At 44.7% G+C, this 27,412-nt stretch overlaps 2 protein-coding genes across 2 annotated transcripts in view; one reads left to right on the forward strand and one right to left on the reverse strand.

Annotated features, from left to right (window-relative positions):
• Positions 1-26: 26 nt before the first annotated feature.
• On the forward strand, positions 27-20,708 carry abcg8 (ATP-binding cassette, sub-family G (WHITE), member 8). The gene is made up of 13 exons (XM_084141635.1): positions 27-219; positions 5,448-5,552; positions 12,810-12,957; positions 13,513-13,751; positions 16,103-16,235; positions 16,482-16,751; positions 17,488-17,647; positions 17,791-17,883; positions 18,066-18,265; positions 18,369-18,445; positions 19,237-19,504; positions 19,727-19,854; positions 20,131-20,708. The coding sequence occupies exons 1-13, from the start codon at positions 148-150 to the stop codon at positions 20,266-20,268; spliced, it is 2,031 nt and encodes a 676-aa protein (XP_083997761.1). The 5' UTR covers positions 27-147; the 3' UTR covers positions 20,269-20,708.
• A 1,655-nt stretch (positions 20,709-22,363) lies between these two features.
• Positions 22,364-27,412, reverse strand: part of lrpprc (leucine-rich pentatricopeptide repeat containing) — a 67,783-nt gene continuing 62,734 nt past the window's right edge. Inside the window, exons 35-38 of the mRNA XM_084141634.1 lie at positions 26,358-26,432; positions 25,922-26,006; positions 24,714-24,856; positions 22,364-22,639 (exon numbers count right to left, since the gene is read on the reverse strand). Of these exons, the coding sequence (XP_083997760.1) occupies positions 22,562-22,639; positions 24,714-24,856; positions 25,922-26,006; positions 26,358-26,432 (381 nt within the window). The 3' untranslated portion in view covers positions 22,364-22,561. The remainder of the gene's footprint in view (positions 22,640-24,713; positions 24,857-25,921; positions 26,007-26,357; positions 26,433-27,412) is intronic.

The following is a 27,412-nucleotide window of genomic DNA, read 5'->3' on the forward strand; positions in this document are numbered from 1 at the left end:
GTCTCCCCTGTGCTGTGCAGTCAGTCTTCGTCAGCCTGGGAGAGGAGAGGGAAGACCAGGGAGACATACTGACTCAGAACCAACCAGGCACATGGGGCACTGACCCCTATTTCAGAACTTCCACCACCGCCTACAACTCCACAAGCAATGGATACTGGAGAGACGGACAACAGGCCAGATCCAGAGACGGGGATCATTACCGGTGGCCCCCCACAGATGGTGAGTCAATGACCATCTACAGACCATCTCTGACCTTCGACACGGGTACAGTGACATGGGACAGGACACACAGGGACCGAGAAACAGACTGGGAAAAGATTAGTTCTTAGGTTCATTCACTTGTTTTTTTGCTATATGTTTAGGTTTAGTTTCTATCATTTCTGTCATTGACTCAATGAGCTGTATAAGGCCATAAGCAAACAAGAAAATCCTCATCCAGAAGCGGCGTTCTAGTGGCCGTTGACTTTAATGCAGGAAAACATAAATTAGTTTTACCTAATTTCTACCAGCATGTCATGTGCAACCTGAGCAAAAAAACTCTAGACCACCTTTACTCCACACACAGAGACGCGTACAAAGCTCTCCCTCGCCCTCCATTTTGCAAATCTAACCATAATTCTATCCCCTGATTCCTGCTTACAAGCAAAACAATTAAGCCGGAAGAACCAGTGACTTGCTCAATACTGATGCTAAACTACAGGACTGTTTTACTAGCAGAGACTGGAATATGTTCCGGGATTCATCCGATGGCATTGAGGAGTATACCACCTCAGTCACAGGCTTCATGGGGGCGGCAGGTAGCTTAGTGGTTAAGAGCGTTGTGCCAGTAACCGAAAGGTCGCTGGTTCTAATCCCCGAGCCCACTAGGTGAAAAATCTGTCGATGTGCCCTTGAGCAAGGCACTTAACCCTAATTGCTCCTGTAAGTCGCTCTGGATAAGAGCGTCTGCTAAATGACCTATTATTATTATTATCAATAAGTGCATCGATGACGTTGTCCCCACAGTGACCGTACGTACATTTCCCAATCAGAAGCCATGGAGTACAGGCAACATCCGCACCGAGCTAAAGGCTAGAGCTGCCGATTTCAAGGATCGGGACACTAATCCGGACGCTTATAAGAAATCCCGCTATGCCCTCAGACGAACCACCAAACATGCAAAGCGTCAATACAAGACTAAGATTGAATCCTACTACACCGGCTCTGACGCTCGTTAGATGTGGCAAGGCTTGCAAACTATTATGGACTACAAAGTGAAACGCAGCTGCGAGCTGCCCAGTGACGCGAGCCTACCAGACAGGCTAAATGCCTTTTATGCTTGCTTTGAGGCAAGCAACACTGAAGCATGCATGAGAGCAACAGCTATTCCTGACGCCTGTGTGATCACACTCTCCGTAGCCGATGTGAGTAAGACCTTTAAACAGGACAACATTCACAAGGCTGCAGGGCCAGACGGATTACCAGGATGTGTACTCAGAGCATGCGCGGACCAACTGGCAAATGTCTTTACTGACATTTTCAACCTCTCCCTGACCAAGTCTGTAATACCTACATGTTTCAAGCAGACCACCATAGTCCCTGTGCACAAGTATGCCAAGGTAACCTGCCTACATGACTTCCGCCCCATAGCACTCATGTCTGTAGCCATGAAGTGCTTTGAAAGGCTGGTCATGGCTCACATCAACACCATCATCCTGGAAACCCTAAACCCACTCCAATTCGCATACCGCCCCAACAGATCCACAGATTACTCAATCTCTATTGCACTCCACACTGCCCTTTCCCACCTGGACAAAAGGAACACCTACGTGAGAATGCTGTTCATTGTATACAGCTCAGCGTTCAACACCATAGAGCCCACAAAGCTCATCACTAAGCTAAGGACCCTGGGACTAAACACCTCCCTCTGCAACTGGATCCTGGACTTCCTGACGGACCACCCTCAGGTGGTAAGGGTAGGCAACAACACATCTGCCACACTGATCCTCAAAACGGGGGCCCTTCAGGGGTGCGTGCTTAGTCCTCTCCTGTACTCCCTGTTCACACACGACTGCGTGGCCAGGCACGACTCCAACACCATCATTAAGTTTGCTGACGACACAACAAATCAAAATCAAATCAAATGTTATTTGTCACATGCGCCGAATACAACAGGTGTAGACCTTACAGTGAAATGCTTACTTACAAGCCCTTAACCAACAATGCAGTTTTAAGAAAGAATACAACAAAAAAACACACAAAAATACAATATAAAATAATACAAAATTAAAGTAACAAAAATTAAAGAGCAGCAGTAAAAATAACAATAGCGAGGCTATATACAGGGGGTACCGGTACCGAGTCAATGTGCGGGGGCACCGGTTAGTCGAGGTAATATGTACAGTGGGGAAAAAAAGTATTTAGTCAGCCACCAATTGTGCATGTTCTCCCACTTAAAAAGATGAGAGAGGCCTGTAATTTTCATCATAGGTACACATCAACTATGACAGACAAAATGAGAAAACATTTTCCAGAAAATCACATTGTAGGATTTTTAATGAATTTATTTGCAAATTATGGTGGAAAATAAGTATTTGGTCAATAACAAAAGTTTCTCAATACTTTGTTATATACCCTTTGTTGGCAATGACACAGGTCAAACGTTTTCTGTAAGTCTTCACAAGGTTTTCACACACTGTTGCTGGTATTTTGGCCCATTCCTCCATGCAGATCTCCTCTAGAGCAGTGATGTTTTGGGGCTGTCGCTGGGCAACACGGACTTTCAACTCCCTCCAAAGATTTTCTATGGGGTTGAGATCTGGAGACTGGCTAGGCCACTCCAGGACCTTGAAATGCTTCTTACGAAGCCACTCCTTCGTTGCCCGGGCGGTGTGTTTGGGATCATTGTCATGCTGAAAGACCCAGCCACGTTTCATCTTCAATGCCCTTGCTGATGGAAGGAGGTTTTCACTCAAAATCTCACGATACATGGCCCCATTCATTCTTTCCTTTACACGGATCAGTCGTCCTGGTCCCTTTGCAGAAAAACAGCCCCAAAGCATGATGTTTCCACCCCCATGCTTCACAGTAGGTATGGTGTTCTTTGGATGCAACTCAGCATTCTTTGTCCTCCAAACACGACGAGTTGAGTTTTTACCAAAAAGTTATATTTTGGTTTCATCTGACCATATGACATTCTCCCAATCCTCTTCTGGATCATCCAAATGCACTCTAGCAAACTTCAGACGGGCCTGGACATGTACTGGCTTAAGCAGGGGGACACGTCTGGCACTGCAGGATTTGAGTCCCTGGCGGCGTAGTGTGTTACTGATGGTAGGCTTTGTTACTTTGGTCCCAGCTCTCTGCAGGTCATTCACTAGGTCCCCCGTGTGGTTCTGGGATTTTTGCTCACCGTTCTTCTGATCATTTTGACCCCACGGGGTGAGATCTTGCGTGGAGCCCCAGATCGAGGGAGATTATCATTGGTCTTGTATGTCTTCCATTTCCTAATAATTGCTCCCACAGTTGATTTCTTCAAACCAAGCTGCTTACCTATTGCAGATTCAGTCTTCCCAGCCTGGTGCAGGTCTACAATTTTGTTTCTGGTGTCCTTTGACAGCTCTTTGGTCTTGGCCATAGTGGAGTTTGGAGTGTGACTGTTTGAGGTTGTGGACAGGTGTCTTTTATACTGATAACAAGTTCAAACAGGTGCCATTAATACAGGTAACGAGTGGAGGACAGAGGAGCCTCTTAAAGAAGAAGTTACAGGTCTGTGAGAGCCAGAAATATTGCTTGTTTGTAGGTGACCAAATACTTATTTTCCACCATAATTTGCAAATAAATTCATTAAAAATTCTACAATGTGATTATCTGGACAATTTGTCTGTCATAGTTGACGTGTACCTATGATGAAAATTACAGGCCTCTCTTATATTTTTAAGTGGGAGAACTTGCACAATTGGTGGCTGACTAAATACTTTTTTTCCCCACTGTACATGTAGGTAGAGTTATTAAAGTGACTATGCGTAGATAATAAACAGAGAGTAGCAGCAGCGTAAATGGGGGGTGGGGGGCAATGCAAATAGTCTGGGTAGCCATTTGATTAGATGTTCAGGAGTCTTATGGCTTGGGGGAAGAAGCTGTTTAGAAGCCTCTTGGACCTAGACTTAGTAGTGGAGCAGGCTGAGAGCTTCAAGTTCCTTGGTGTCCACATCACCAACAAACTATCATGGTCCAAGCACACCAAGACAGTCGTGAAGAGGGCACGACAAAACCTATTCCCCCTTAGGAGACTGAAAAGATTTGGCATGGGTCCTCAGATCCTCAAAAGGTTCTACAGCTGCACCATCGAGAGCATCCTGACTGGTTGCATCACTGCCTGGTATGGCAATTGCTCGGCCTCCGACCGCAAAGCGCTACAGAGGGTAGTGCGTACGGCCCAGTACATCACTGGGGCCAAGCTTTCTGCCATCCAGGACATCTATACTAGGCAGTGTCAGAGGAAGGCCCCAAAAATTGTCAAAGACTCCAGCCACCCAAGTCATAGACTGTTCTCTCTGCTACCGCACGGCAAGCGGTACCGCAGCGCCAAGTCTAGGTCCAAAAGGCTCCTTAACAGCTTCTACCCCCAAGCCATAAGACAGCTGAACAATTAATCAAATGGCTACCCGGACTATTTGCATTGAGCCCCACACACTGCTGCTACTCGCTGTTTATTATCACTTTACCCCTACCTAAATGTACATATTACCTCAATTACCTCGACTAACCTGTACCCCCGCACATTGACTCGGTACCGGTACCCCCCTGTATATAGCCTCGTTATTGTTATTTTATTGTGCTACTTTTTTTTACTTTAGTTTATTTAGTAAATATTTTCTTAACTCTTTCTTAAAATGGCATTGTTGTATTCGGCGCATGTGACAAATAACATTTTATTTGAATATTCATGCTACTCTAGAGAGGTGGCAAGCATCTGCCTATCTATCTCTAGGCTTTTTAAAATTACATCATGGTGACATGTAGCTCTGTTTGAGTGGACCCTGGACAGGCTGGAGGTCTCCTACACTGTTTACCAGCTGTATAACCTTTCATCACACACCGCTCAGTTTAGGATCCGTTTATCTGGAATCATACCTAATCACTTTTATACAGGAGTCATCAGAACTGTCCGATAAAGTGGTAATAAAATCCATCGTACGATGCATTGATGGCCAAAAAATGAAGCCCCTAAAGATACACCAGTGTTCTTAGATTTGCTGAGACAAATGTCTGGCAGAATATACTAAGAGAAATACAAGGGTTTATTACCATAGTAAATCAGGTAAATGGATGCCAGTGAAAGTATAGTTACAATATGTGAATGGTCCTCGAATAAGTGAATGGTATGTGTACACAATACAAAACTGAGTAACTTCTTGACCACTTCCTCACTCAGTAACCTATAGTAACCTCTACTCCTTCCTTAGAGAGGAGACACTGAGCTGTTCTCCTCTTCTGAAGAGGACAGTAGCCTGTACTTCACCTACAGTGGAGGTCGCAATGAGATAGAGGTCAGCAACCTGCACTATGAGGTAACAACACCTTTCTCCCACTCTATTCTTTCTCTCGACTCTTCCCAATTTTCCTATGCTCCTTATCACTGACTGTATCAGTCTCATTTTTGCCTGCCTTTTACATTCTGTCAGTATTGTAATAAAGCTCGCTAGACCACCTGAGAGGTGGGGCAAGTACTGGATTGAGTAGAGTAGCTGTGAAGCTGCCACCCCCTTTGTTTGACCGGTATGGTACGTCGTCAGAGGATAAGACACAACAAAACTCAACACAGATATAGCAAACAATTATCTTTATTAAATACACAATTTCATATTTTTCATGAAATGCTAGGCTACCTGCTAAATTCCTGCAGTCTCTGTAACCCAATCAGGATTGCTGCAATGACCCGAATAAGGTGTAAGGCACACAGGCTATTAAGTGCGATAACGTGCTACAAATTGACAATACACACACTAGTGAGATATACGGTTAAGGAGAACTGAACATCCAAGGTTCTACTACTACTTCACTGCAAACCGGGCAGAGCCTAATGAAACGCAGTTGTACAAACACGCAAATTCACAGCACACAGGAGCGTAATAGCCTACAGTCGTGGTCAAAAGTTTTGAGAATGACACAAATACTAATTTTCACAAAGTCTGCTGCCTCAGTTTTGATGATGGCAATTTGCATATACTCCAGAATGTCATGAAGAGTGATCAGATGAATTGCAATTAATTGCAAAGTCCCGCTTTGCCATGAAAATGAACGTAATCCCCAAAAAACGTTTCCACTGCATTTCAGCCCTGCCACAAAAGGACCAGCTGCCATCATGTCAGTGATTCTCTCGTTAACACAGATGAGTGTTGACGAGGACAAGGCTGGAGATCACTCTGTCATGCTGATTGAGTTAGAATAACAGACTGGAAGCTTTAAAAGGAGGGTGGTGCTTGAAATCATTGTTCTTCCTCTGTTAACCATGGTTTCCTGCAAGGAAACACGTGCCGTCATCATTGCTTTACACAAAAAGGGATTCACAGGCAAGGATATTGCTGCTAGTAAGATTGCACCTAAATCAATCATTTATCGGATCATCAAGAACTTCAAGGAGGTTCAATTGTTGTGAAGAAGGCGTCAGGGCGCCCAAGAAAGTCCAGCAAGCGCCAGGACCGTCTCCTAAAGTTGATTCAGCTGCAGGATCGGGGCACCACCAGTGCAGAGCTTGCTCAGGAATGGCAGCAGGCAGGTGTGAGTGCATCTGCACGCACAGTGAGGTGAAGACTTTTGGAGGATGGCCTGGTGTCAAGAAGGGCAGCAAAGAAGCCACTTACCTCCAGGAAAAACATCAGGGACAGACTGATATTCTGCAAAAGGTACAGGGATTGGACTGCTGAGGACTGGGGTAAAGTCATTTTCTCGGATGAATCCCCTTTCCGATTGTTTGGGGCATCCGGAAAACACGCTACCATCAGTCCTGTGTCATGCCAACAGTAAAGCATCCTGAGACCATTCATGTGTGGGGTTGCTTCTCAGCCATGAGAGTGGGCTCACTCACAATTTTGCCTAAGAACCCAGGCATGAATAAAGAATGGCACCAACACATCCTTCGAGAGCAACTTCTCCCAACCATCCAAGAACAGTTTGGTGACGACCAATGCCTTTTCCAGCATGATGGAGCACCTTGCCATAAGGCAAAAGTGATAACTAAGTGGCTTGGGGAACAAAACATTGAAATGTTGGGTCCATGGCCAGGAAACTCCCCAGACATTAATCCCATTGAGAACTTGTGGTCGATCCTCAAGAGGCGGGTGGACAAACAAAACCCCCCAAATTATGACAAACTCCAAGCATTGATTATGCAAAAATGGGCTGCCATCAGTCAGGATGTGGCCCAGAGGTTAATTGACAGCATGCCAGGGCGGATTGCAGAGGTCTTGAAAAAGAAGGGTCAACACTGCCAATATTGACTCTTTGCATAAACTTAATGTAATTGTCAATAAAAGCCTTTGACACTTATGGAATGCTTGTAATTATACTTCAGTATACCATAGTAACATCTGACAAAAATATCTCATAACACTGAAGCAGTGAACTTTGTGAAGACCAATACTTTTGTCATTCTCAAAACTTTTGACCACGACATAGTCATACAGTCCAGAGACCCACATGTGATAATATAGAACCCCCCACTTTCAGCTACATGGTCTGCAATCGCCTTCTGTTCGACCCTCATAACCCACCCTGTATTCTAAAAACTATACATTCTAAAAACATTTAAAAAGACTAGGCCAACGAAAGAGAACATAGACAGAACATTTAAATGTAACACTTAAAAACACTTAGAAATGTGTATTTAATGTTCAAGCATTCTTATTGGTTGGTTCAACTCTGATGACAATAAGGCGTGTTGTGATTGGCCCCGCTTGCAGCTAGGGGGAGATCGTGAACGTCAGGTCTTCCCAGTATGAAAATGTGATGCAAGGGGTAGGTCATGTTCTGAATACTGTTTTATATTTTACAATGTGTACAAGGTTGCTGTACGTTACTGATTCATACATGTGTGGGTATATGGTACCTGTTAGGGATTGAGGGGCTTTCTGGGATGTGCTTTGGCATATGATTGCTGTAGATAAGTGTGTTAGCTAGCATCCACCGACGTAATGGTCACATGAGCCATCTGCTAACACAGTTGCCTTCATGTTACAGATTTTGCCATCGACAGCCATCAATATCGTTAAGCTCTGCACAACTAACGTGCTGTTTCCCATTTAACAACATAAATAAATGATGCTCAACTGGGACCACTGGCTGATGTGATTTATTAAGAGAAAACAACGCAAGGAGAGTACGATATACATCTGTTACACTGGTGTCGTGACTCGTCTTCTTGTCTTCGCCGGACGTCACGTGGAGGGATCCGAGACCCGGCTTCAAGAAGTACTGTGGTTGCTGATGCACGCCAGAGGCCTAGGTTTTGCTTTCTGCACAAGTGGAATTCTCAGGGAGTTCCTGGTGCATGAGTGAGTGGGGGAAATATTAATGTACAGTTTTTTACTTGTATGTGGTGATGCTATGATTATTTAGTGATGTAATTGTGCTGTTATGCTAGTAACCTTCCGAAGCCAATTAACGTGAGGGCAACGCCATTTTCTACCACACGGTGGCGACAACAATTTATTAAGGCGTTTCTTGTTACTTTTCTGTGTTGATTCTTGGTCTTGTTAGACAACTACTACTGAACTTTTATTTTGAGCGCATTATGTTGAAGCTGATTTTATAGAAGTGTTCATATTGATTGTGTAAAAAAAAAAAAAAAGAACGTTTTTGGAGAGGTAGGGGAGTTTTCATGTTTAACCCTTCACCGCCAGTGGGTAGGGGGGGCAACTATTTCTCCAGTTACTTCCACACCTCTGGCCAGGCCAACTGCACAGGCAAGTGTGCGCTTTCCACATGATTTAGAGCTACCTCAACTCGGTGCATTCGAGCCAGTTTCACCTAGTCCTAGGATGGAGGATGTGTCTATGGATTTCCTGGTGGGCATTGTTAAGCAGATAGGTTACTCCATAGGTGAAAATATTGCCTCTTGTTTGGAATCAAAGGCTATGTGAGATGGGGTGTGACAGAAGGTTGATAATGTTGGTGGTTCCAAGGCTGGGGCCAGCTCTAGTCTAAATGTAGTGGTGAAAAATGATGTCAGGGAACCAGTCTGTTTCAGGGGGGATGGTTCAGAGGAATGCACAGTGCATGAGTGGGAGGAGACCATGTTAGTGTACATGCAGAAGAAGGGCTATGGTGGGCAGGAGAGGTCAGATGAAGTTTTGGGTAAGCTGTCAGGGCGGGCACGTGACGTGGTAAGAGTAAGCCTACGCAGTAACTCCGTTGACTTAAGCCAGGGCCCTAGACCAGTTTTTGACATTCTGAAGCATCACTTTAGCGACACAATCAACTCTGACATGCCCCTAGCTGATGTTTATTCTACGTTGCCAATGGAAGGGGAGACTCCATTTGATTACTGGATCAGACTGAACAGGGCCATAGAGGTGGCAGAGGACTGTTTGAAGAGGTAGAACAAGGAGCTAGACAATCCATCAAGTGTTCTGACTGTCATGTTCATCAAGCACTGTCCGAACCCAGAGCTGTCATTGATATTCATGTGCAAACCATTGCATGAGTGGACGGCTGCGGAGGTCCATGGCAGGCTGGAGGAGTACCAGAGGAAGTGCAAGGCTCCACGTCCCTTGCGGCTGGCCCCACTGGTCTCCACACCACGAGTTAGGGCTAGGTGACATTGACATTGAGTCCACTCAGTTGTCGCAACAGTGTAAGGCCAGGCTAGTTCAGCTTATAGCCCGCTACGAGTCTATCTTCTCCCGGCACAAACTAGATTGCGGGAAGGCTACTGGATATGTCCATCGCATCAGACTCAGTGACACTAAGCCTTTTAGGCTACCTTACCGTAGGCTCTCCCCTAACCATTATGACAAGCTCAGGCAGGCCTTGGATGAGATGGAAGAGCGAGAGATAATCAGGAAATCCAGCAGTGAGTATGCCTCCCCGCTCGTGCTGGTCTGGAAGAAGTCTGGTGATCTGAGACTGTGTACACACTTCCGATGGCTCAATGCACGCACCGTAAAGCTGATTTTATAGAAGTGTTCATATTGATTGTGTTAAAAATAAAAAATATTAAGTCCATTTTTTTTATTTTTAACACAATCAATATGAACACTTCTATAAAATCAGCTTCAACATAATGCGCTCAAAATAAAAGTTCAGTAGTAGTTGTCTAACAAGACCAAGAATCAACACAGAAAAGTAACAAGAAACGCCTTAATAAATTGTTGTCGCCACCGTGTGGTAGAAAATGGCGTTGCCCTCACGTTAATTGGCTTCGGAAGGTTACCAGCATAACAGCACAATTACATCACTAAATAATCATAGCATCACCACATACAAGTAAAAAACAGTACATTAATATTTCCCCCACTCACTCATGCTACCAGGAGCTCCCTGAGAATTCCAGTTGTGCAGAAAGCGAAACCTAGGCCTCTGGCGTGCATCAGCAACCACTGTACTTCTTGAGTTTTCTCTTAATAAATCACATCAGCCAGTGGTCCCAGTTGAGCATCATTTATTTATGTTGTTAAATGGGAAACAGCACGTTAGTTGTGCAAAGCTTAACGATATTGATGGCTGTCGATGGCAAAATCTGTAACATGAAGGCAACTGTGTTAGCAGTGGGCTCATGTGACCATTACGTCGGTGTATGCTAGCTAACACACTTATCTACAGCAATCATATGCCAAAGCACATCCCAGAAAGCCCCTCAATCCCTAACAGGTACCATATACCCACACATGTATGAATCAGTAACGTACAGCAACCTTGTACACATTGTAAAATATAAAACAGTATTCAGAACATGACCTACCCCTTGCATCACATTTTCAAACTGGGAAGACCTGAAGTTCACGATCTAGCTGCAAGCGGGGCCAATCACAACACGCCTTATTGTCATCAGAGTTGAACCAACCAATGAGAATGCTTGAACATTAAATACACATTTCTTTAGAGGCAAGTGGAAACATAACCAACCCTGTTACATTTGCATGTCCAAGAACATGCTACAACGCGAAGCGTGGTCTGTTCTCAAAAGCAGGAGAGATGTCTCGCACTCCTACCAACCCCACTACCTTAGCTGGTTCCCCAAATACCCCCTCACTACCTTTCTTCGTCACCGGCTGCCCTACCCAGCAGCGAATGACAACTTCTCCCCGAGTGCAATGCGTTATCAGGACAGATAAACCACACACATGCTCATATGGTGCACTCCAAATGAAAGACAATGGAACAATTTACAAAACTCCTAAATGATGGTTATGAAGTTAACCAAAACGTGTAGGTTGCAGGTTGTGAACTCCGAGAATGAGAACAGTAAATGACTATAATACATGCATTAACAGAAATGTATGTAACCAAATGACGGGGATAAATGGTACATTTACTAGGCCTACTGGTAACATATGTAATAAGGAATTGATAAAACGAATCAATCAAAGGGCAAACAATACACACAATGAAACAATGAATGTGCAAGAATTGGCGGGAGACAGCGGAGCACATTCTGGAGAGCTGAGTACATGCAATCTGGAGAGAGACGACCATATCTTCGCCACACATCCCACCCCTTCTTCTTGTCTCAACATTTTGAATTATATTCACACATGAGATGCTTTTCACTGACAGCCGCAACTCAATAATCAGCTAGGCCTATTGCCACGCGCGAATAGGCATAGGCCTATGCACAGCTATTTTTTAAAAAGAAGCTAATGATCCTAGCTATGTGGCTAAATCAAGCTCTCTGGTAAAGAATTTTAATTATTTTATTTTGACAGGAGTAATTATATAATTTTGGCAAAACATCAATTTACTTTAGGGGAAGCCAGCATCCGAACAGTGCCCTGTGCACCAACCAATTTACCTTTCTAATTCGCAAGTGGCTGAAACCAGAGATCAGTATATAATGACGAGATGCTCATGTCTCCGCCCTAACAATGCGAGTCGTTATCCCAAAGGCGGGAATGCAGGCGACAAGTTTAGGTCTGCATATTATACCCATAGAAACGCATTGGGTTTACTCAGTACCGATTTTGGCGAGAGTGAGCCCTCTCGCTTCGCCGCTTCCTCTTTGCTGAAACTGGCGAGCGAAACAGCGCCCCTTTGTCTCACTATATGTAGCCCATATTTCTGATGCAGTCTGGCCAGAAAAAGTACGACATGCTATACTCCTTCTGTCCAGACAGCATCAGATACAGGGTGGCTTTATCTGTACGGAGACAGAGGGGCGCTGTTTCACTCGCTCGGATGCTTTATCTGAGATTGATGCGTCTTTCTGTCGGCGTGCGTCTTGGTCAAATAAATTATCAATATTTTATTTGGACAGCCAAGGAGGTACGGTAGGGCGGTCCAGGCCCCGCCCTTAATGCCGGCCCTGCTCTGCCTTATATCAGAGTCCCAGGCAGAGACTTGCAACCAGGCACAGTTGTGAGCAATTTAACGGACGCTCTTATCCAGAGCGACTTACAGTAGTTCATGATTTAGTGACGTCCTCCCTTACAAGCTGTCCCACAGCTTCACCACAGTATCAAAAGCCTAATGTGTGTGTGTGCCTGTGTGTGTGTGTGTGCCTGTGTGTGTGTGTGCCTGTGTGTGTGTGTGCCTGTGTGTGTGTGTGTGTGTGTGCCTGTGTGTGTGTGTGCCTGTGTGTGTGTGTGTGTGTGTGCCTGTGTGTGTGTCAGGTGGACACGGCTGCTCAGATCCCGTGGTATGAGAAGCTCTCAGAGTTTAAGATGCCCTGGGAGATGAAGGGAGACAAGCAGACAGCCATAAACAAACTCAACCTGCGAGTCCGCAGTGGCCAGATGCTGGCCATCATCGGCAGCTCAGGTACATACTGAGCTACTAGCATTTTAGGTAAGGGGTTAATTGTTACAAATAGTACAATTTGCCCCCACTACAAATCTGAGTCTTGTGAGAAAATACAACAATAATTATTGTCATCAACTATACCAATCAAAATACCTCTTCTTACTGATACAAATTATATATTATTAGATATATTGTGAATGTTCCACAGGTCAATAATCAAAAAAGAGAGGCGGCAAGAATATTTAGAATTCGGCCTGGAAAGCAAAAAAACATATTTATGGATTTAAGCAAAACTTGTAGATACACTAACCAAGCATTAGCACATTGAATAACAGCTTTCTAAGTGGTTTCTAATGTGAACTATTGTGCACCGTGTTACTTTGTGCCCAGTCTCACCTAGTTACAGTATGTTCCAATATCCAAACTAGCATACCACTTAGAATGCATTCCCAATACATTGCTTTTTTCTAGATGTGGGTGTGCTAGTGTGGATATTCCCCCAAAAGTTATGGTCTGATGAGGACTATGCAAAGATCTGCCCTATAACCTCTTTCATATCCTGTCTGTCCACAGGTTGTGGAAAGACCTCCTTGCTGGACATCATAACGTGTCGTGGTGAGGGTGGCTCCATGACGTCTGGCCAGGTGCTAATCAACGGGCAACCTAGCAACCCCAAGCTGGTGAGGAAGAACATAGCCCACGTCCGCCAGGATGACCGCCTGCTGCCTCACCTTACTGTGAGGGAAACGCTAGCCTTTGTGGCTAAGCTACGGCTACCCACAAACTTCAGCCAGAAACAGAGGGACCAAAGGGTAAGCATTGGTAAAGAACCAGGGTCATGTCACCTGGGAAGTTATAGCAGTGTTCTTCCCAATCCCAGGGACTCAGAGGGTGTGCAGGCTTTTGTTCCAGCCCAGGACTAACAGACCTGATGTTCTGAAGTGCTGGGCCAGAACAAAAGCCTGCACACAATGAGTACCATCAACATTATCCAACAATGTACACTGAACAAAATTTAACGCAACATAGATTGCATGGTAAGAGGAGGCATTGCACTATATAATGTACTGTAGGCCTGCAGAATGTCAGGTATGATTTGTATATTTATGTTCAACTGTGGTAAATCTTTTATGTTACTGAGTATGTTAGTAGTCTCTGCACCCAGAAACAAATGACTCTCACAGCCTGGTCTCAGAGCAAAACGTATTATATGTAGCTAAAATCTGTGCCACTCCATTTAGTATAATATATGTTACGTTACATTATTTGACACGTTTAATATGCTATACTGAACAAAAATATAAACGCAACATGAAACGTGTTGGTCCCATGTTTCATGAGCTGAAATAAAAGATCCCAGTAATTTTCCATATGCACAAAAAGCTTATTTCTCTGAAATGTTGTGCACAAATTTGTTTACATCCCTGTTAGTGAGTATTTCTCCTTTGCCAAGATAATCCATCCACCTGACAGTTGTGGCATATCAAGAAGCTGATTAAACAGCATGATCATTACACAGGTGCACCTTGTGCTGGGTACAATAAAAGGCCACTCTAAAATGTTCTGTTTTATCACATAACACAATGCCACAGATGTCTCAAGTTTTGAGGGAGCGTGCAGTTGGCATGCTGATTGCAGGAATGTCCACCAGAGCTGTTGCCAGATAATTTAATGTTCATTTTTCTACCATAAACCGCGTCCCACATTGTTTTAGAGAATTTGGCAGTATGTCCAACCGGGCTCACAACCTCAGACCACGTGTAACCACGCCAGCCCAGGACCTCCACACCCAGCTTCTTCACCTGCGGGATCGTCTGAGACCAGCCACCCGGACAGCTGATGAAACTGTGGGTTTGCACAACCGAAGAATTTCTACACAAACTGTCAGAAACCGTCTCAGGGAAGCTTATCTGCATTCTCGTCGTCCTCACCAGGGTCTTGACCTGACTGCAGTTCGGCATTGTAACCGACTTCAGTGGGCAAATGCTCACCTTCGATGTCCACTGGCACGCTGGAGAAGTGTTCTCTTTACGGATGAATCCTGGTTTCAACTGTACCGGGCAGATGGCAGACAGAGTGTATGGTGTCATGTGGGCGAGTGGTTTGCTGATGTCAACGTTGTGAACAGAGTGCCTCATGGTGGGGTTATGGTATGGGCAGGCATAAGCTGCGGACAACGAACACAATCGCATTTTATCGATGGCAATTTGAATGCACAGAGATACCGTGGCGAGATCCTGAGGCCCATTGTCCTGCCATTCATCCGCCGCCATCACCTCATGCTTCAGCATGATAATGTACACAATTCCTGGAAGCTGAAAATGCCCCAGTTCTTCGATGGCCTGCATACTCACCAGACATGTCAACAATTTAACATGTTAGTGATGCTCTGGGTTGACTTGTACGACAGCGCTTTCCAGTTCCCGCCAATATCCAGCAACTTCGCACTGCCATTGAAGAGGAGTGGGACAACATTCCACAGGCCACAATGAAACGCCTGATCAACTCTATGTGAAGGAGATGTGTTGTGCTGCATTAGACAAATGGTGGTCACACCAGATACTGACTGGTTTTCTGATCCACGCCTCTACTTTAAAAAAAAAGTTATCTGCGACATATCTGTATTCCCAGTCATGTGAAATCCATAGATTAGGGCCTAATTAATTTATTTCAATTGACTGATTTCCTTATATGAACTGTAACTCAGTAAAATCTTTGAAATTGTTGCATGTTGAGTTTATATTTTTGTTCAGTGTAGAACTCAAGTGAAATCAGATAAACAAGCTCCAAACACTCAAATGGTTATTTGGCTGTTCCCACAGCATAACCTTTTTTGGTTCCAGGTAGAACAATTTTTGGTTTCAGGTAGAACCATTTTTGGTTTCAGGTAGAACCATGTTTGGTTTCAGGTAGAACCAGTATTGGTTTCAGATAGAACCATTTTTCGTTTCAGGTAGAACCCTTTTGGGTTCCATGTAGAACCCACTGTGGAAAGGGTTCTACATGGAACCCAAAAGGGTTCTACCTGGAACCAAAATAGGGTTATTCAAAGGGTTCTCCTATGGGGAGAGCCGACGAACCCTTTTAAATTCTAGAGTGTAGGAATTATGATCATAACACTTCAGCTGTTTGTGATGTGACTGTGGCTGCTCTGCCTGTATAGGTGGATGACGTCATTGCGGAGCTGCGTCTGCGGCAGTGTGCCCACACCCGGGTGGGCAATGACTTGGTGAGAGGGGTGTCTGGAGGAGAGAGGAGGAGGGTCAGCATCGCTGTGCAGCTGCTCTGGAACCCTGGTGAGATCTAGAATGAGGGAGGGCAAGTAATGAAGAATGCACCAATATGACTAATTTTGATATGCGTTGATATAATCCAGATGGAGACGTTTGCTCCCCTCAGTACTGTAATTAACATAGGGACATTTTCCTTTATGCAATGTTACTGTACCTGTACTTTTAACTACTTCAGATTGTTATTGTACCCAGAAACCCTCTATTGAGCATAGTAAAAGGCACTAATCTTATCACATTCTCTGTGTGCAGGTATCCTGATCCTAGACGAGCCCACGTCGGGGCTAGACAGCTTCACGGCCCATAACCTGGTGATCACTCTGTCCCGGTTGGCCCGAGGGAACCGCCTGGTACTGCTGTCCGTCCACCAGCCACGCTCAGACATCTTCCAGCTCTTTGACCTGGTGGTCCTGCTCTCCTCTGGCTCAGCCGTCTACTGTGGGCCTGCTAAAGACATGGTGCCATACTTCACAGCCCTGGGATACCCCTGCCCCCGCTACTGCAACCCCTCCGACTTCTATGGTAGGTTAAGGGAAGGGAAATACTGTATGTTGGGTATTCTGTATCAACGGGGCTGCCGTGGAGATGGTCAAATATGTCAAGTTCCTCAGCGTACACATCTCCAAGGAGCTGAAATGGTCAAACCACACTGACACCATGGTGAAGAAGGCTTGACAGCGACTCTTTAACCTCAGGAGGCTGAAGAAATTCGGCCTGTCCCCGAGGGCTCTCACAGTGTTGTACAGGAGCACCATCAAAAGCATACTGTCGGGATGCATCACAGCCTGGTATGGCAACTCCACCGCTGACCGCAAGGCACAACAGAGGGTGGTATGCTCAGCCGAACGCACCATTGGGTGCACACTGCCTGCCCTCCAGGACACCTACAACACCAGGTGTCACAGGAAGGCTAAGAAGATCATCAAGGCCAAGAACATCATCAAGGACCTCAGCCACCCGAGCCACAGCCTGTTCTCTCTGCTTCCATCACTCAGTATAGGAGCATCATGGAAAACATTAACAGACTGGCCAATAGCTTCTATCCCCAGACCATCAGGCTGCTGAATAGCCATCACTAGTCAGCTACCTGCTCCCCATGTTACTCCCCCTTTGGACGCCCCCACCCAATGGACATTTATCATGCTGAATAGCCACCACTACTCCCTTCTAATCTAGAAAGGGGAAACTGTGAAGTCAGTGGAGTGTATCTGAATGTGTGTGTGTGTATCTCTGATCATGCGTGTGTCTATCCCCTCAGTGGATCTGATCAGTATAGACCGGCGCAGCCCAGAGAAAGAGGCTGAGTGTCTGGAGAGAGCCAGGTTGCTGTCAGCCCAGTTTGTGGAGAAGGTGAGAGGGACAGACGACTTCATGTGGAAGCCAGAGGAGCCAAGCACAACCCTGGAGACCACCACGAGGTGAGTCTCCCTTATGAAACCTTCTGAGACCTTCTCAGAGACCTTTTCAATGTGCTCTTTTTAATGCATTGCATCAAACATCTTCTTTTGCCTTTACATAATTGTAACAACCAAGTGATTCTGTTTGTCTGTCCCCCATACAGCACTCAGTCCGCACCTCAGGAGGAAGTGATCACTATATCCAAACAAAAGGACCGCCTGCCAGGCCGACTACACCAGTTCACCATCCTCATCAGGTAGGATGATGATGCACTTGGGACATTCTGTCTCAGTTTTCGGAGAATCGTCCATTCACATGAATGCATGATTTACGCAAATGGCCGAGTTAAGTGCATACATCTTAAGTTAGGATTCATCCCAGTGATCTGAGAGGATAAAGTGCAGTAATGGTGAAAGTGCCTGTCTTCCTCCTCCCCAGGCGGCAGGTGCACAATGACTTCCGAGACCTGGTCACTCTGCTGGTGCACGGCTTCGAGGCTCTGCTCATGTCTCTGCTGATTGGCTTCCTGTACTTCGGGGCGGGGGAGGAGCGTCTGTCAATCCAGGACACTGTAGCCCTGCTCTACATGATCGGAGCTCTCACCCCATTCGCTGTGGTGCTGGACGTCATAGCAAAGTGTGAGTGGCAGCCACAGTGACCAATCCGAGTGCTCAGTTGAGAGTGATGGATCCATCATGAGCGAATGAGTGTTGTTCCTTGTTTAATTTTGGACATCCGCAGGTCACACAGAGAGAGCCATGTTGTACCATGAACTGGAGGACGGCATGTATAATGTCACATCCTACTTCTTTGCCAAGGTAACAGTTCACACTGCTACCTCTTCACACTGTCAGGGTTCCCCAATAGGCAGCCTGTGGCCAATATTATTAGGCCCCACAAGTTCTCTGAGCAAAATATAATAAAATAAAAATAAAAATATAAATATAGATAGATAATTTTCATTGTTGTAAAATCACCAGGAACTCAGCTCAAAGTGTTTTTAATTTAGGAAATCTGTTCCCAAGTATTTCCACGCCATATGTGATCATATCCCAATATAATCAAGGTTTGAGTCATGATTCGGTTTTTGTCAAATAATATATCTGTTTGGGCTTCTTGTGGTCAATTTGTAGTTTACAAATGATTTATGTTCTGGCCCCCCGACCAATAATCGGCCCGTGGCTGTCCTGGTCCTCCTGTAGCTCAGTTGGTAGAGCATGTTGCTTGCAACGCCAGGATAATGGGTTAGATTCCCGCAACCACCAATATGTAAAAGATGTATGCACTCATGAATGTAGGTCGCTTTGGAAAAAAGCGTCTGCTAAATGCCAAAGAAAGAAAGAAGATGAATTTAGTGGTTCTCAAAATGTTGGTTTACACATGAACCACTAGGGGTCAGTATAGCTCCATGCTTACCTGACCTCAGTGAGGATTTCATACTGTTGTGTAAAAACCCTGCAAAGAGGACACACATTTTTCACAGTGACAAAAGCAATGTAGCCACAGTATTTACATGCTATGTAAACTGTGGTCCAGTGTAAGCAGGTGTTAGTGAGTATATCAGTTAATGTGATGCAGAAACGTAATTGTGTGCGTATGTCTCACCCAGGTCCTGGGGGAGCTTCCGGAGCACTGTGTGTTCACGCTGGTCTACGGCTTACCCATCTACTGGCTGGCTGGCCTGAACCAGGCCCCGGACCGCTTCCTGCTCAACTTCCTGCTGGTGTGGCTCATGGTGTACTGCAGCCGCAGCATGGCTCTGTTTGTGGCTGCAGCCCTGCCCACCCTACAGACATCAGCCTTCATGGGCAATGCTATGTTCACTGTGTTCTACCTCACTGGAGGCTTCGTCATCAGCCTGGAGAACATGTGGCTAGGTGAGGAGGACACAAGTCTCTGCTGTGGTCCTCGTACATTTTCCGCGTTCTAGGCCTTTTATGGCTGAAGATTCAGTGGTGCGACATGCAATACTAGCAATCCCAATCCCTTAGAAACATATGAGAGTTTACATGATCTTGACAATATGGGACCTTTCATCTTGTGTGTAACGTGTCTACTCTGCAACATCTGTGACCTCTGACCTGTGTGTCTCTCCTCAGTGGCGTCCTGGTTCTCCCATGCCTCCTTCATGCGCTGGGGCTTTGAGGGCATGCTACAGGTCCAGTTCAGGGGACTCAAGTACCCCGTCTCCATCGGCAACTTCACCCTCAACATCGATGGCATACATGTGAGTCATTAGATACATAGCTCTCCAGTGTGAGACGACTACACTTCAACCGTGACTGTAGGGACACACATGTACTGTAAATATATAATATTTGCCATTTAGCAGACGCTTTTATCCAAAGCGAATAACAGTCATGTGTACATACACTTATGTATGAGTGGTCCCGGGAATCGAACCCAATATCCTGGAGTTGCAACAACATGCTCTACCACCTGAGCTACAGAGGACCAACCATATAGTATAATGATGATATATCTTACCTTTGTTTCTGTCCAGGTGGTGGAAGCGATGGATATGAACCAGTACCCTCTCTACTCCTGCTACCTGGTTCTCATCGCTGTCATAGTGGGCTTCATGCTGCTCTACTACCTGTCACTCAAATTCATCAAGCAGAAGTCCAGCCAGGACTGGTGAAAGCATGGATACAGAAACCAGTCTCGTCTCATCCTAAACGGACTGTAAAACAAACCAATGCTCTTGTTGCAGTACCACCCTCTGCCGTTCGATGGCAGCAAAGTACTGCATTCTGTGTAAATGAGTTTCAATTAGGGAGTTTTATTTTATTTTATCTTGGCAAATGATTAGAGCGCCACTCAAGCTTTTGCTTGTTCCATTTTCAATCTCTTTTCTTATTTTTGTTTTTACAGCGCTTAATCTTTTTTGTATATGTAAGGTTATTAAGCTTAACAATATGTGTGCCAGTAGAGGGTCTAGTAAAAGCTAGTGAGAGGTTTGGGAAAGTCACACTGAAAAGGGGTTGGCGTTGTAGATTGGGAGATTATGTACATTTTGCAGTGGTGCAAAAGCCTGATAAATGTACAGCGGCCATGTTTTGGATTAAAGGATTAAATCAACTGAAGTACATCCGCTTGAGGTATGTTCACATTGTGCCCCTTACGATTCCATACATGTAATCATATCCCGTCTAATACTGCCATAGAATAAACCTGTCTTCCTTACATACATGTATGCAATTTAGGGGTCAAGAGTTGAGAGATCTGAGGGATATTAAAACTTGGCTTAAGAAAAACGAATATTCTTAATGCAAGTTCAGAGGTCAGTGTCTTAGACTAGTCATAACTGTGTGTAAGCTTTGCACATCTGGATTTGGGGATGTTCTCCCATTCTCCTTGCAGATTTTCTCAAGCTCTGTTAAATTAGATGGGGAGTGGCAGTAAACTGCAATCAAGTCTTTCCACAGATTTTCAATGGGATTCAAGTCTAGGCTTTGGCTGGGCCACTTAATGACTTTCACATTCTGAAGCCATTCCAGCGTTGCTTTGGCTGTATGCTTGGGGTTATTGTCATGTTGGAACGTAAATCTTCGCCCCCCAGTCTGTTGTTTGCACTCTGAAGCAGGTTCTCAAGGATTTGCCTGTATTTGGCTCTATCCTTACCAGTCTCCCAGTCCCTGCCACTGAAAAGCATCTCCATAGCACGATGCTGCCACCACCATGCTATACGGTAGGGATGGTATTTGACGGGTGTTGAGCTGTGCCTGGTTCTCCAGACATTGCGCTTTGCATTCAGGCCAAATAGTAAATGTCTCATCAGACCACAATCTTTTGCCTTATGCTTCAAAATCTTTTGCCTTATGCTCAGTCTTTCACTTGCCTTTTTGCAAACTCCAGGCATGCTGTCATGTCTTTTTCTCAGGAGTGGCTTCCGTCTGGCCACTCTCCCATAAAGCCCAGATTGGTGAAGTGCTGTAGAGTCTTGCCCTTCTGGCAGGTTCTCCCATCTCATCCAAGGAACTCTGTCAGTCTCTACAGCACATCCCCAAGAGTGGTCATTGGGTTCTTGGTCACCTCTTTGACCAAGGTCCTTCTTGCCCGGTTGCTCAGTTTGTTCGGACGGCCAGCTCTAAGCAGAGTCTGGGTAGTTCCATCTATTTTCAATGATGGAGACCACTGTGGAAACTTTCAACACTCTAGAAATTGTTTTATGCCCTATAGTTCCTGCTCTTACATGCACTTTCAAAAATGTGGGACCTTATAAAGACACGTGTTTCTTTCTAAATCATGTCCAAACTATTTAATTGGCCACATGTGGACTTTAATCAAGTTGTAGTGACATCAGTGATGATCAAAGGAAATTGAATGCACCTGAGCTCAATTTGGAGTGTCATAGCAAAGGGGTGTGAATACTTATATAAATTAGATATTTCTATATTTAATTTTCTATATATTAGCAAACATTCCTAAAAACATGTTTTCAGTTTGTAGAGCATGGCGCTTGCAACGCCAGGGTTGTGGGTTCGTTTCCCACGGGGGGCCAGTATGAAAATTGTATGCACTCACTAAGTCGCTCTGGATAAGAGCGTCTGCTAAATGATTAAAATGTAAAAAATGTCATTATGGGGTATTGTGTGTAGATGGGTGAGATAAAAAAAATAATTTATAATATTTTGAATTCAGGCTGTAACAAAAGGTACTGTACATAGATACCTACATGTACACAGTCTCCCTTTGTAAAGTGTCTCCATAAAAATAAAAATAAAGAGTCACAGTCTAGTTCCTAACATTTATTGCATAAATACTTCTGTACATCAATTTTTATCATCATAAATCAACAGGGTGGGCAGAGTTTAACATCCAATAACACAGTAATACTGGAAAGTATTCCACAAGATCTGTTTCCACAGCTTATTTAAAAAAAAAACTACAACAAAACAAAAAGGACAGAATGAAGAAGAGTAGCAATAGTCTTATTCCTCTACTGCGGCGCTCGGCTGCGATCCCTTGGACTTCTCTTTCAGCTTTTCTGCATAAAACTTAAACGTCTCCTGGAAAGCGGGGGTCAAAAAATAAAAGTTAACCGATAGTAATCTAATAATATGGTAATTTAGCAGACGCAGTTCATAGTAACAGATATTCAGTATATGATAGGGAACAACCAAAACCAAAGTCTGTACAATCTACAAATTAACACAGTGTGGGTGTGGACTGTATTAGTGTATTTGTTTGTGTGTGTGTGTGTGTGTGTATCGCAAATCATAGCCAGGGCTCACTCCCCCTTCAACAAGTCCACCGCACCCCTGGGTCTAACTAATAGACTTCTCCATCCAATCACGGGCTCTTGTTTCATCTCCAAATCCTGATTAATACACAAATAAGGGATTTACACTTTTCCTCCCCTCCCTCTAGTCCGCCTAATTAAGTCCTGCTTTCAGGCTGAAAAAAAAGTGGGGCTTTTTTGGGAAGGTGAGTGCTTTCAGGAGATTAACGTTGCTGTAACATTGTATATTCCCCTATTAACCGTGTAATTAAAGTAGATAAATAGCCGTGTTGGCGAGAGGGCCTGACGCGGGCCGCGCCTCAAATCTCCCCTTATCTGCTCTCTCAGGAGACCGCTTTGTACTCCAGCTAGAACAGCAGTCTGAAAACAGGAGGGTGGAAGAGGGTGTAGGGAAGGGGGGCACTACCTGAGATTGGTTTGTTGAAACTTTAAAGGTGATTTGAGAGCTCTGAAGACTGTTCTCAGAAGGATAAGGGGGTGGGGGGGTTATGTTTGACCCCCCCACTCTACTGTGGTAGTTTTGCAACGTGGCTGTACCTTTCCGGCAGATAGTGAATAATGCAGTGAGCCTGTGATGCGAGTTCTCTCTGCATCTCTGTGGGTGAGGGGGTGGGGCTTCAGGGTGACTCTACACCCCCCTAGGGGACATGGCATTGACAGATTCTGCTCTGCAGGGGTGTGTGTGTGTGTGTGTGCAGGGCAATGTAAACAACTCAAGTGGTTGACCTAGTTAGTGAGAACTCCTGGAGTGCAGTGTGAATACTTTGGCTGATTGCCAATTTGCCGGTGTTGTGTTAATGTACCTTAATGTCCTATGATTCAAGTGCTGTACCTGATAACTCCCTACCTCTCTTACCAGCTCATTACAACCTCATAGTGCACAACTCACTGACATCATTCTGTGCCAAACAACCAAAGACTTGCACCAACAAAAAAAAAAAGAATACCACCGCAATCAAAACAGATATAATAATATTAATAATAATAATAATAATATTATTATTAAAAACAGATATCACTGTATAGTCTCCTGAGTGGCGCAGTGGTCTAAGGCACTGCATCGCAGTGCTAACTGTGCCACTAGAGATGGCACAGTTAGCATCCAGGCTCTGTCGCAGCCGGCCGCGACCGGGAGACTCATGGGCGGCGCACAATTGGCCCAGCGTCGTCCAAGCAAAGGGAGGGAATGGGCGGCAGGGATGTAGCTCAGTTGATAGAGCATGGCGTTTGCAACGCCAGGGTTGTGGGTTTGATTCCCACGGGGGGCCAGTATAAAAAAATATGTATTCACTAACTATAAGTCGCTCTGGATAAGCGCGTCTGCTAAATGACTAAAATGTAAATGTAAAAATGTAATACATAGTAATGTGTAGGTTACGACTGCAGGCATAATCCAATGCAAGCCACAAAACCCCAGATAAAAGCACAAACATGTAGAGAATGGAGCAGAGGCCTTCTGAATTGAGGCTCTCGGAGCAGGCAGACTGTTGGCTCTGATTACGCCCAGTGATCCCACCAAGACACACACACCCTGGCAGACATTAGGTCACCAGTGGAAAAGATGCCAACCCCAGTTAGGGCTGGGGTTTGTGCGGCCGGGTATACTGCATGTGTGTGTTTTTGTGAGAGTATATGTAAGAGTGTGATTTGTTGTTCTGTAGCCCAGTAGACAATACAAGACCTCAGCACTAGGACAGTCTTGTGGGTATGACATTGCAGTCAGGTTTGGATCTTCTTTCCAACAACCAAATGATATTCCTAGTTTAACGCTCATGACATAGACACTATTATGGCATTGAGGTGGCAAGCAGAGCACAGTGTGTCTATGTATGTGCACTCACAGGGGGCTCAGTAAAGGGGACGGTCTCTCCTGCGTTCCTGTACAGCACGGCAAGTCTCTTCAGACACAGCTCATCAGCCTCCACTCCCTCCGTCTGCATCTGCTGGTACAGGGTCTTAGCTGACGGCAGGTCGTTGTCCACACCTGGGTTTGTGTGTGTGTGTGGATGCATTTCCAAGAGTGAGAAAGTTGATGCGTGAGGTCAAAAAGTGTTGAAGGAAAGAGAAAAACAGAAAAATGTGTTGACTAAAAGCAGAAGACAAAGAGAAGTGTTAATTGTACCACTTTGTTACCTCTGACCACTTCTTGACCACCAGGAGAACTAGCGCTAATAAAATAGTCATGCTCCCTGTGAGGAACAGAAGGCCTGAAGTAGTTCAGCGTGTCGCGTTTAGCACGCCACACTGGCTGAAGCAGAACCAGTCATTAGTGAACATGTGTTCCTGTTCTCCAAAAACACCTCTCAGGTTCCAGCAGACGCTGTCTGCTCCCTCTTGCCTCATGCATATTTGATCTGCTAGCTAATGACGACTTAGCTACAGGCCAGCAAGCCGAACGACGCACCCTGTTTAAGTTCCCCCACTATAGCTTAGACAGGCCAGGGAGCCGAGCACCGAACTGATGTACCAAAGCTTATTATCCTGTCCTCTTCAAACAATGTGTGGCGTCCTCTACCCAACATCACTAAATTGAGTGTGATTTGACTGCATCGTGCAAAATTACAGTATAATACATAAGTTGACCATTTATATTGAGTATTTCCTATGTATGAGTGCATTATGTCAAATGGTAAATGATCTAGTCAAGGGTTCCCCAACCTACGGCCTGCGATCCGAATTTGGCTCGTGGGTGATTTTATTTGCCCCCTCCCAAAAAATATGTTTAATTTTTTGTTATGTTTTGGGGACATAAAAAACCAAGCGAATTAGCTCCAAGTGATTTACATTTGGGAAACCTGTTCCAAAGTATTCCCACACATAATAGAGAGATTTATGTGATCGTATACAAATGAAAGCAAGGTTTGAAATGATTATGTTTTAGTCAAATATTATCAGTTTGGGCTTCTTGCGGTGACTTTGCAGTCTACAAACTATTTGTAATTATGTTCCAGCCCCCTGACCACCCGCTCAAGAAAAAAAATCGTCCCTCGGCTGAATCTAGTTGACGATCCCTACTCTAGTCTGAGCGTGGCTTTACACAACGTTTTACCATAGCACTTCATCAGGTAGGGATACAATGTCTCCTTCTCTGTGAAGTCTGGGATGAGAGTCATCAGGGTCTTGATCTTGCCCACCTATAACAGATAGACAGAGTTAGATAGATGCCACAAAGTCATAACACTCCTTATATGATAATACTATAGGGAGGCAGGTAACCTAGCGGTTAAGAGTGTTGGGCCTGTAACCGAAAGGTCGCTGGTTAGAATCCCTGAGCAGACTAGGTGAAAAATCTGTCGATGTGCCTTTGAGCAAGGCACTTAATCCTAGTTGCTCCTGTAAGTCACTCTGGATAAGAGCATCTGCTAAATGACTCAAATGTAAAATATAATGATGATGCATTTCTCCAGGCACTTTAAATGAAGGAAAATAATAAATAACCCATTGGTTCAGATATGATCTAGTCTGGTTAGAGGAGCTGGTTGTACCTGGCCTGGTTTCTGGGCCAGCCTGGACATGTAAGAGACCAGAATCTCCTTCTGTTCAGCCACAGCATTACAGCGCTATGGAAAGAGAAGAGAGACAGGTGAGAACAGAGTCATGAATACAACAATGACTAACCAGGCTTCCGTCCAACCTTTTTATGTGAGTAAAGTACATGTTGGATAAAAACAATGTCAGGACAGGAGTGATGGAAAAATATAATTTGTCGGTTAACTTTCCATAGGTGGACAAAACCGAATATGCTAGACAAGATGGGATCTTTTTGTGTCTGTAAAATTAATTATGCGAGAAATGGCAGTAGATATAATTGATATAATAACCATCATATCGAAGTAAACTTCAGGTCATGCGATATGGTGTGTGGTCCTCCCACTACTTGGGAAACCATGCAGTTTATTAGGCTCCATATAAAAACCAAGTTATGATGACCTTCACAGGGTGGTGAAAGTGCACGGTGATAAGCTTGATGCTCCTTTCCAATTAATATCAAGGGTCTTATTCTGGTGACATGATGATCGATGCTTGGCTGCCGTTTGACAAATAAAAATTATCTGGCTCTTATCCATAATCTCATCACGTAGGTAGCCTACCTGCCCTGTGTCTGCAATATGTTGGCTAGAGCACAAGTGCCAAGACCAGTGAGCACATTCGCTATAATGCAACATTTTTAGTGACAAAACCATCAGTAGAGTTGAAAATGCGATGTAAAAAAAAACGTGGATTTTAACCGCAAAAGTTATTTTGATGTGCACTACGCCGTCACGCACAGCCTTTCATCCACAACAAGTACATTTGATGGAAACATCTCTGGTGGGAAAATGCGGGATTTGAGAATATTTGCCAATTAGATGGAAACCTAGCTAACGACCGTGTAGAAACAAATGCAGACATACACACGTGCATACAACCACACAAAGACACAGCAATTCAGGGACATGTAAACAAGTGTACATGTAATGTAGGAGTGCATCTCTGCTTGTGAACAGGTTTCTATTTGAGGTGCCGTGCGTTTTGTGCTCTTAAGTGTTTTTGAATTGCT

Source organism: Coregonus lavaretus (assembly GCF_964263955.1).
Source record: "Coregonus lavaretus genome assembly, chromosome: 25".
Classification (NCBI taxonomy): Eukaryota; Metazoa; Chordata; class Actinopteri; order Salmoniformes; family Salmonidae; genus Coregonus; species Coregonus lavaretus.

Bases quoted from the DNA above. Each gene is read 5' to 3' on its own strand.
- abcg8 (XM_084141635.1), top strand. From the start codon at position 148: ATGGATACTGGAGAGACGGACAACAGGCCAGATCCAGAGACGGGGATC. The intron at 5,553-12,809 runs GTAACAACACCT...TGTGTGTGTCAG, and splicing joins TCAGCAACCTGCACTATGAG to GTGGACACGGCTGCTCAGAT. The intron at 18,266-18,368 runs GTGAGTGGCAGC...GGACATCCGCAG, and splicing joins GCTGGACGTCATAGCAAAGT to GTCACACAGAGAGAGCCATG.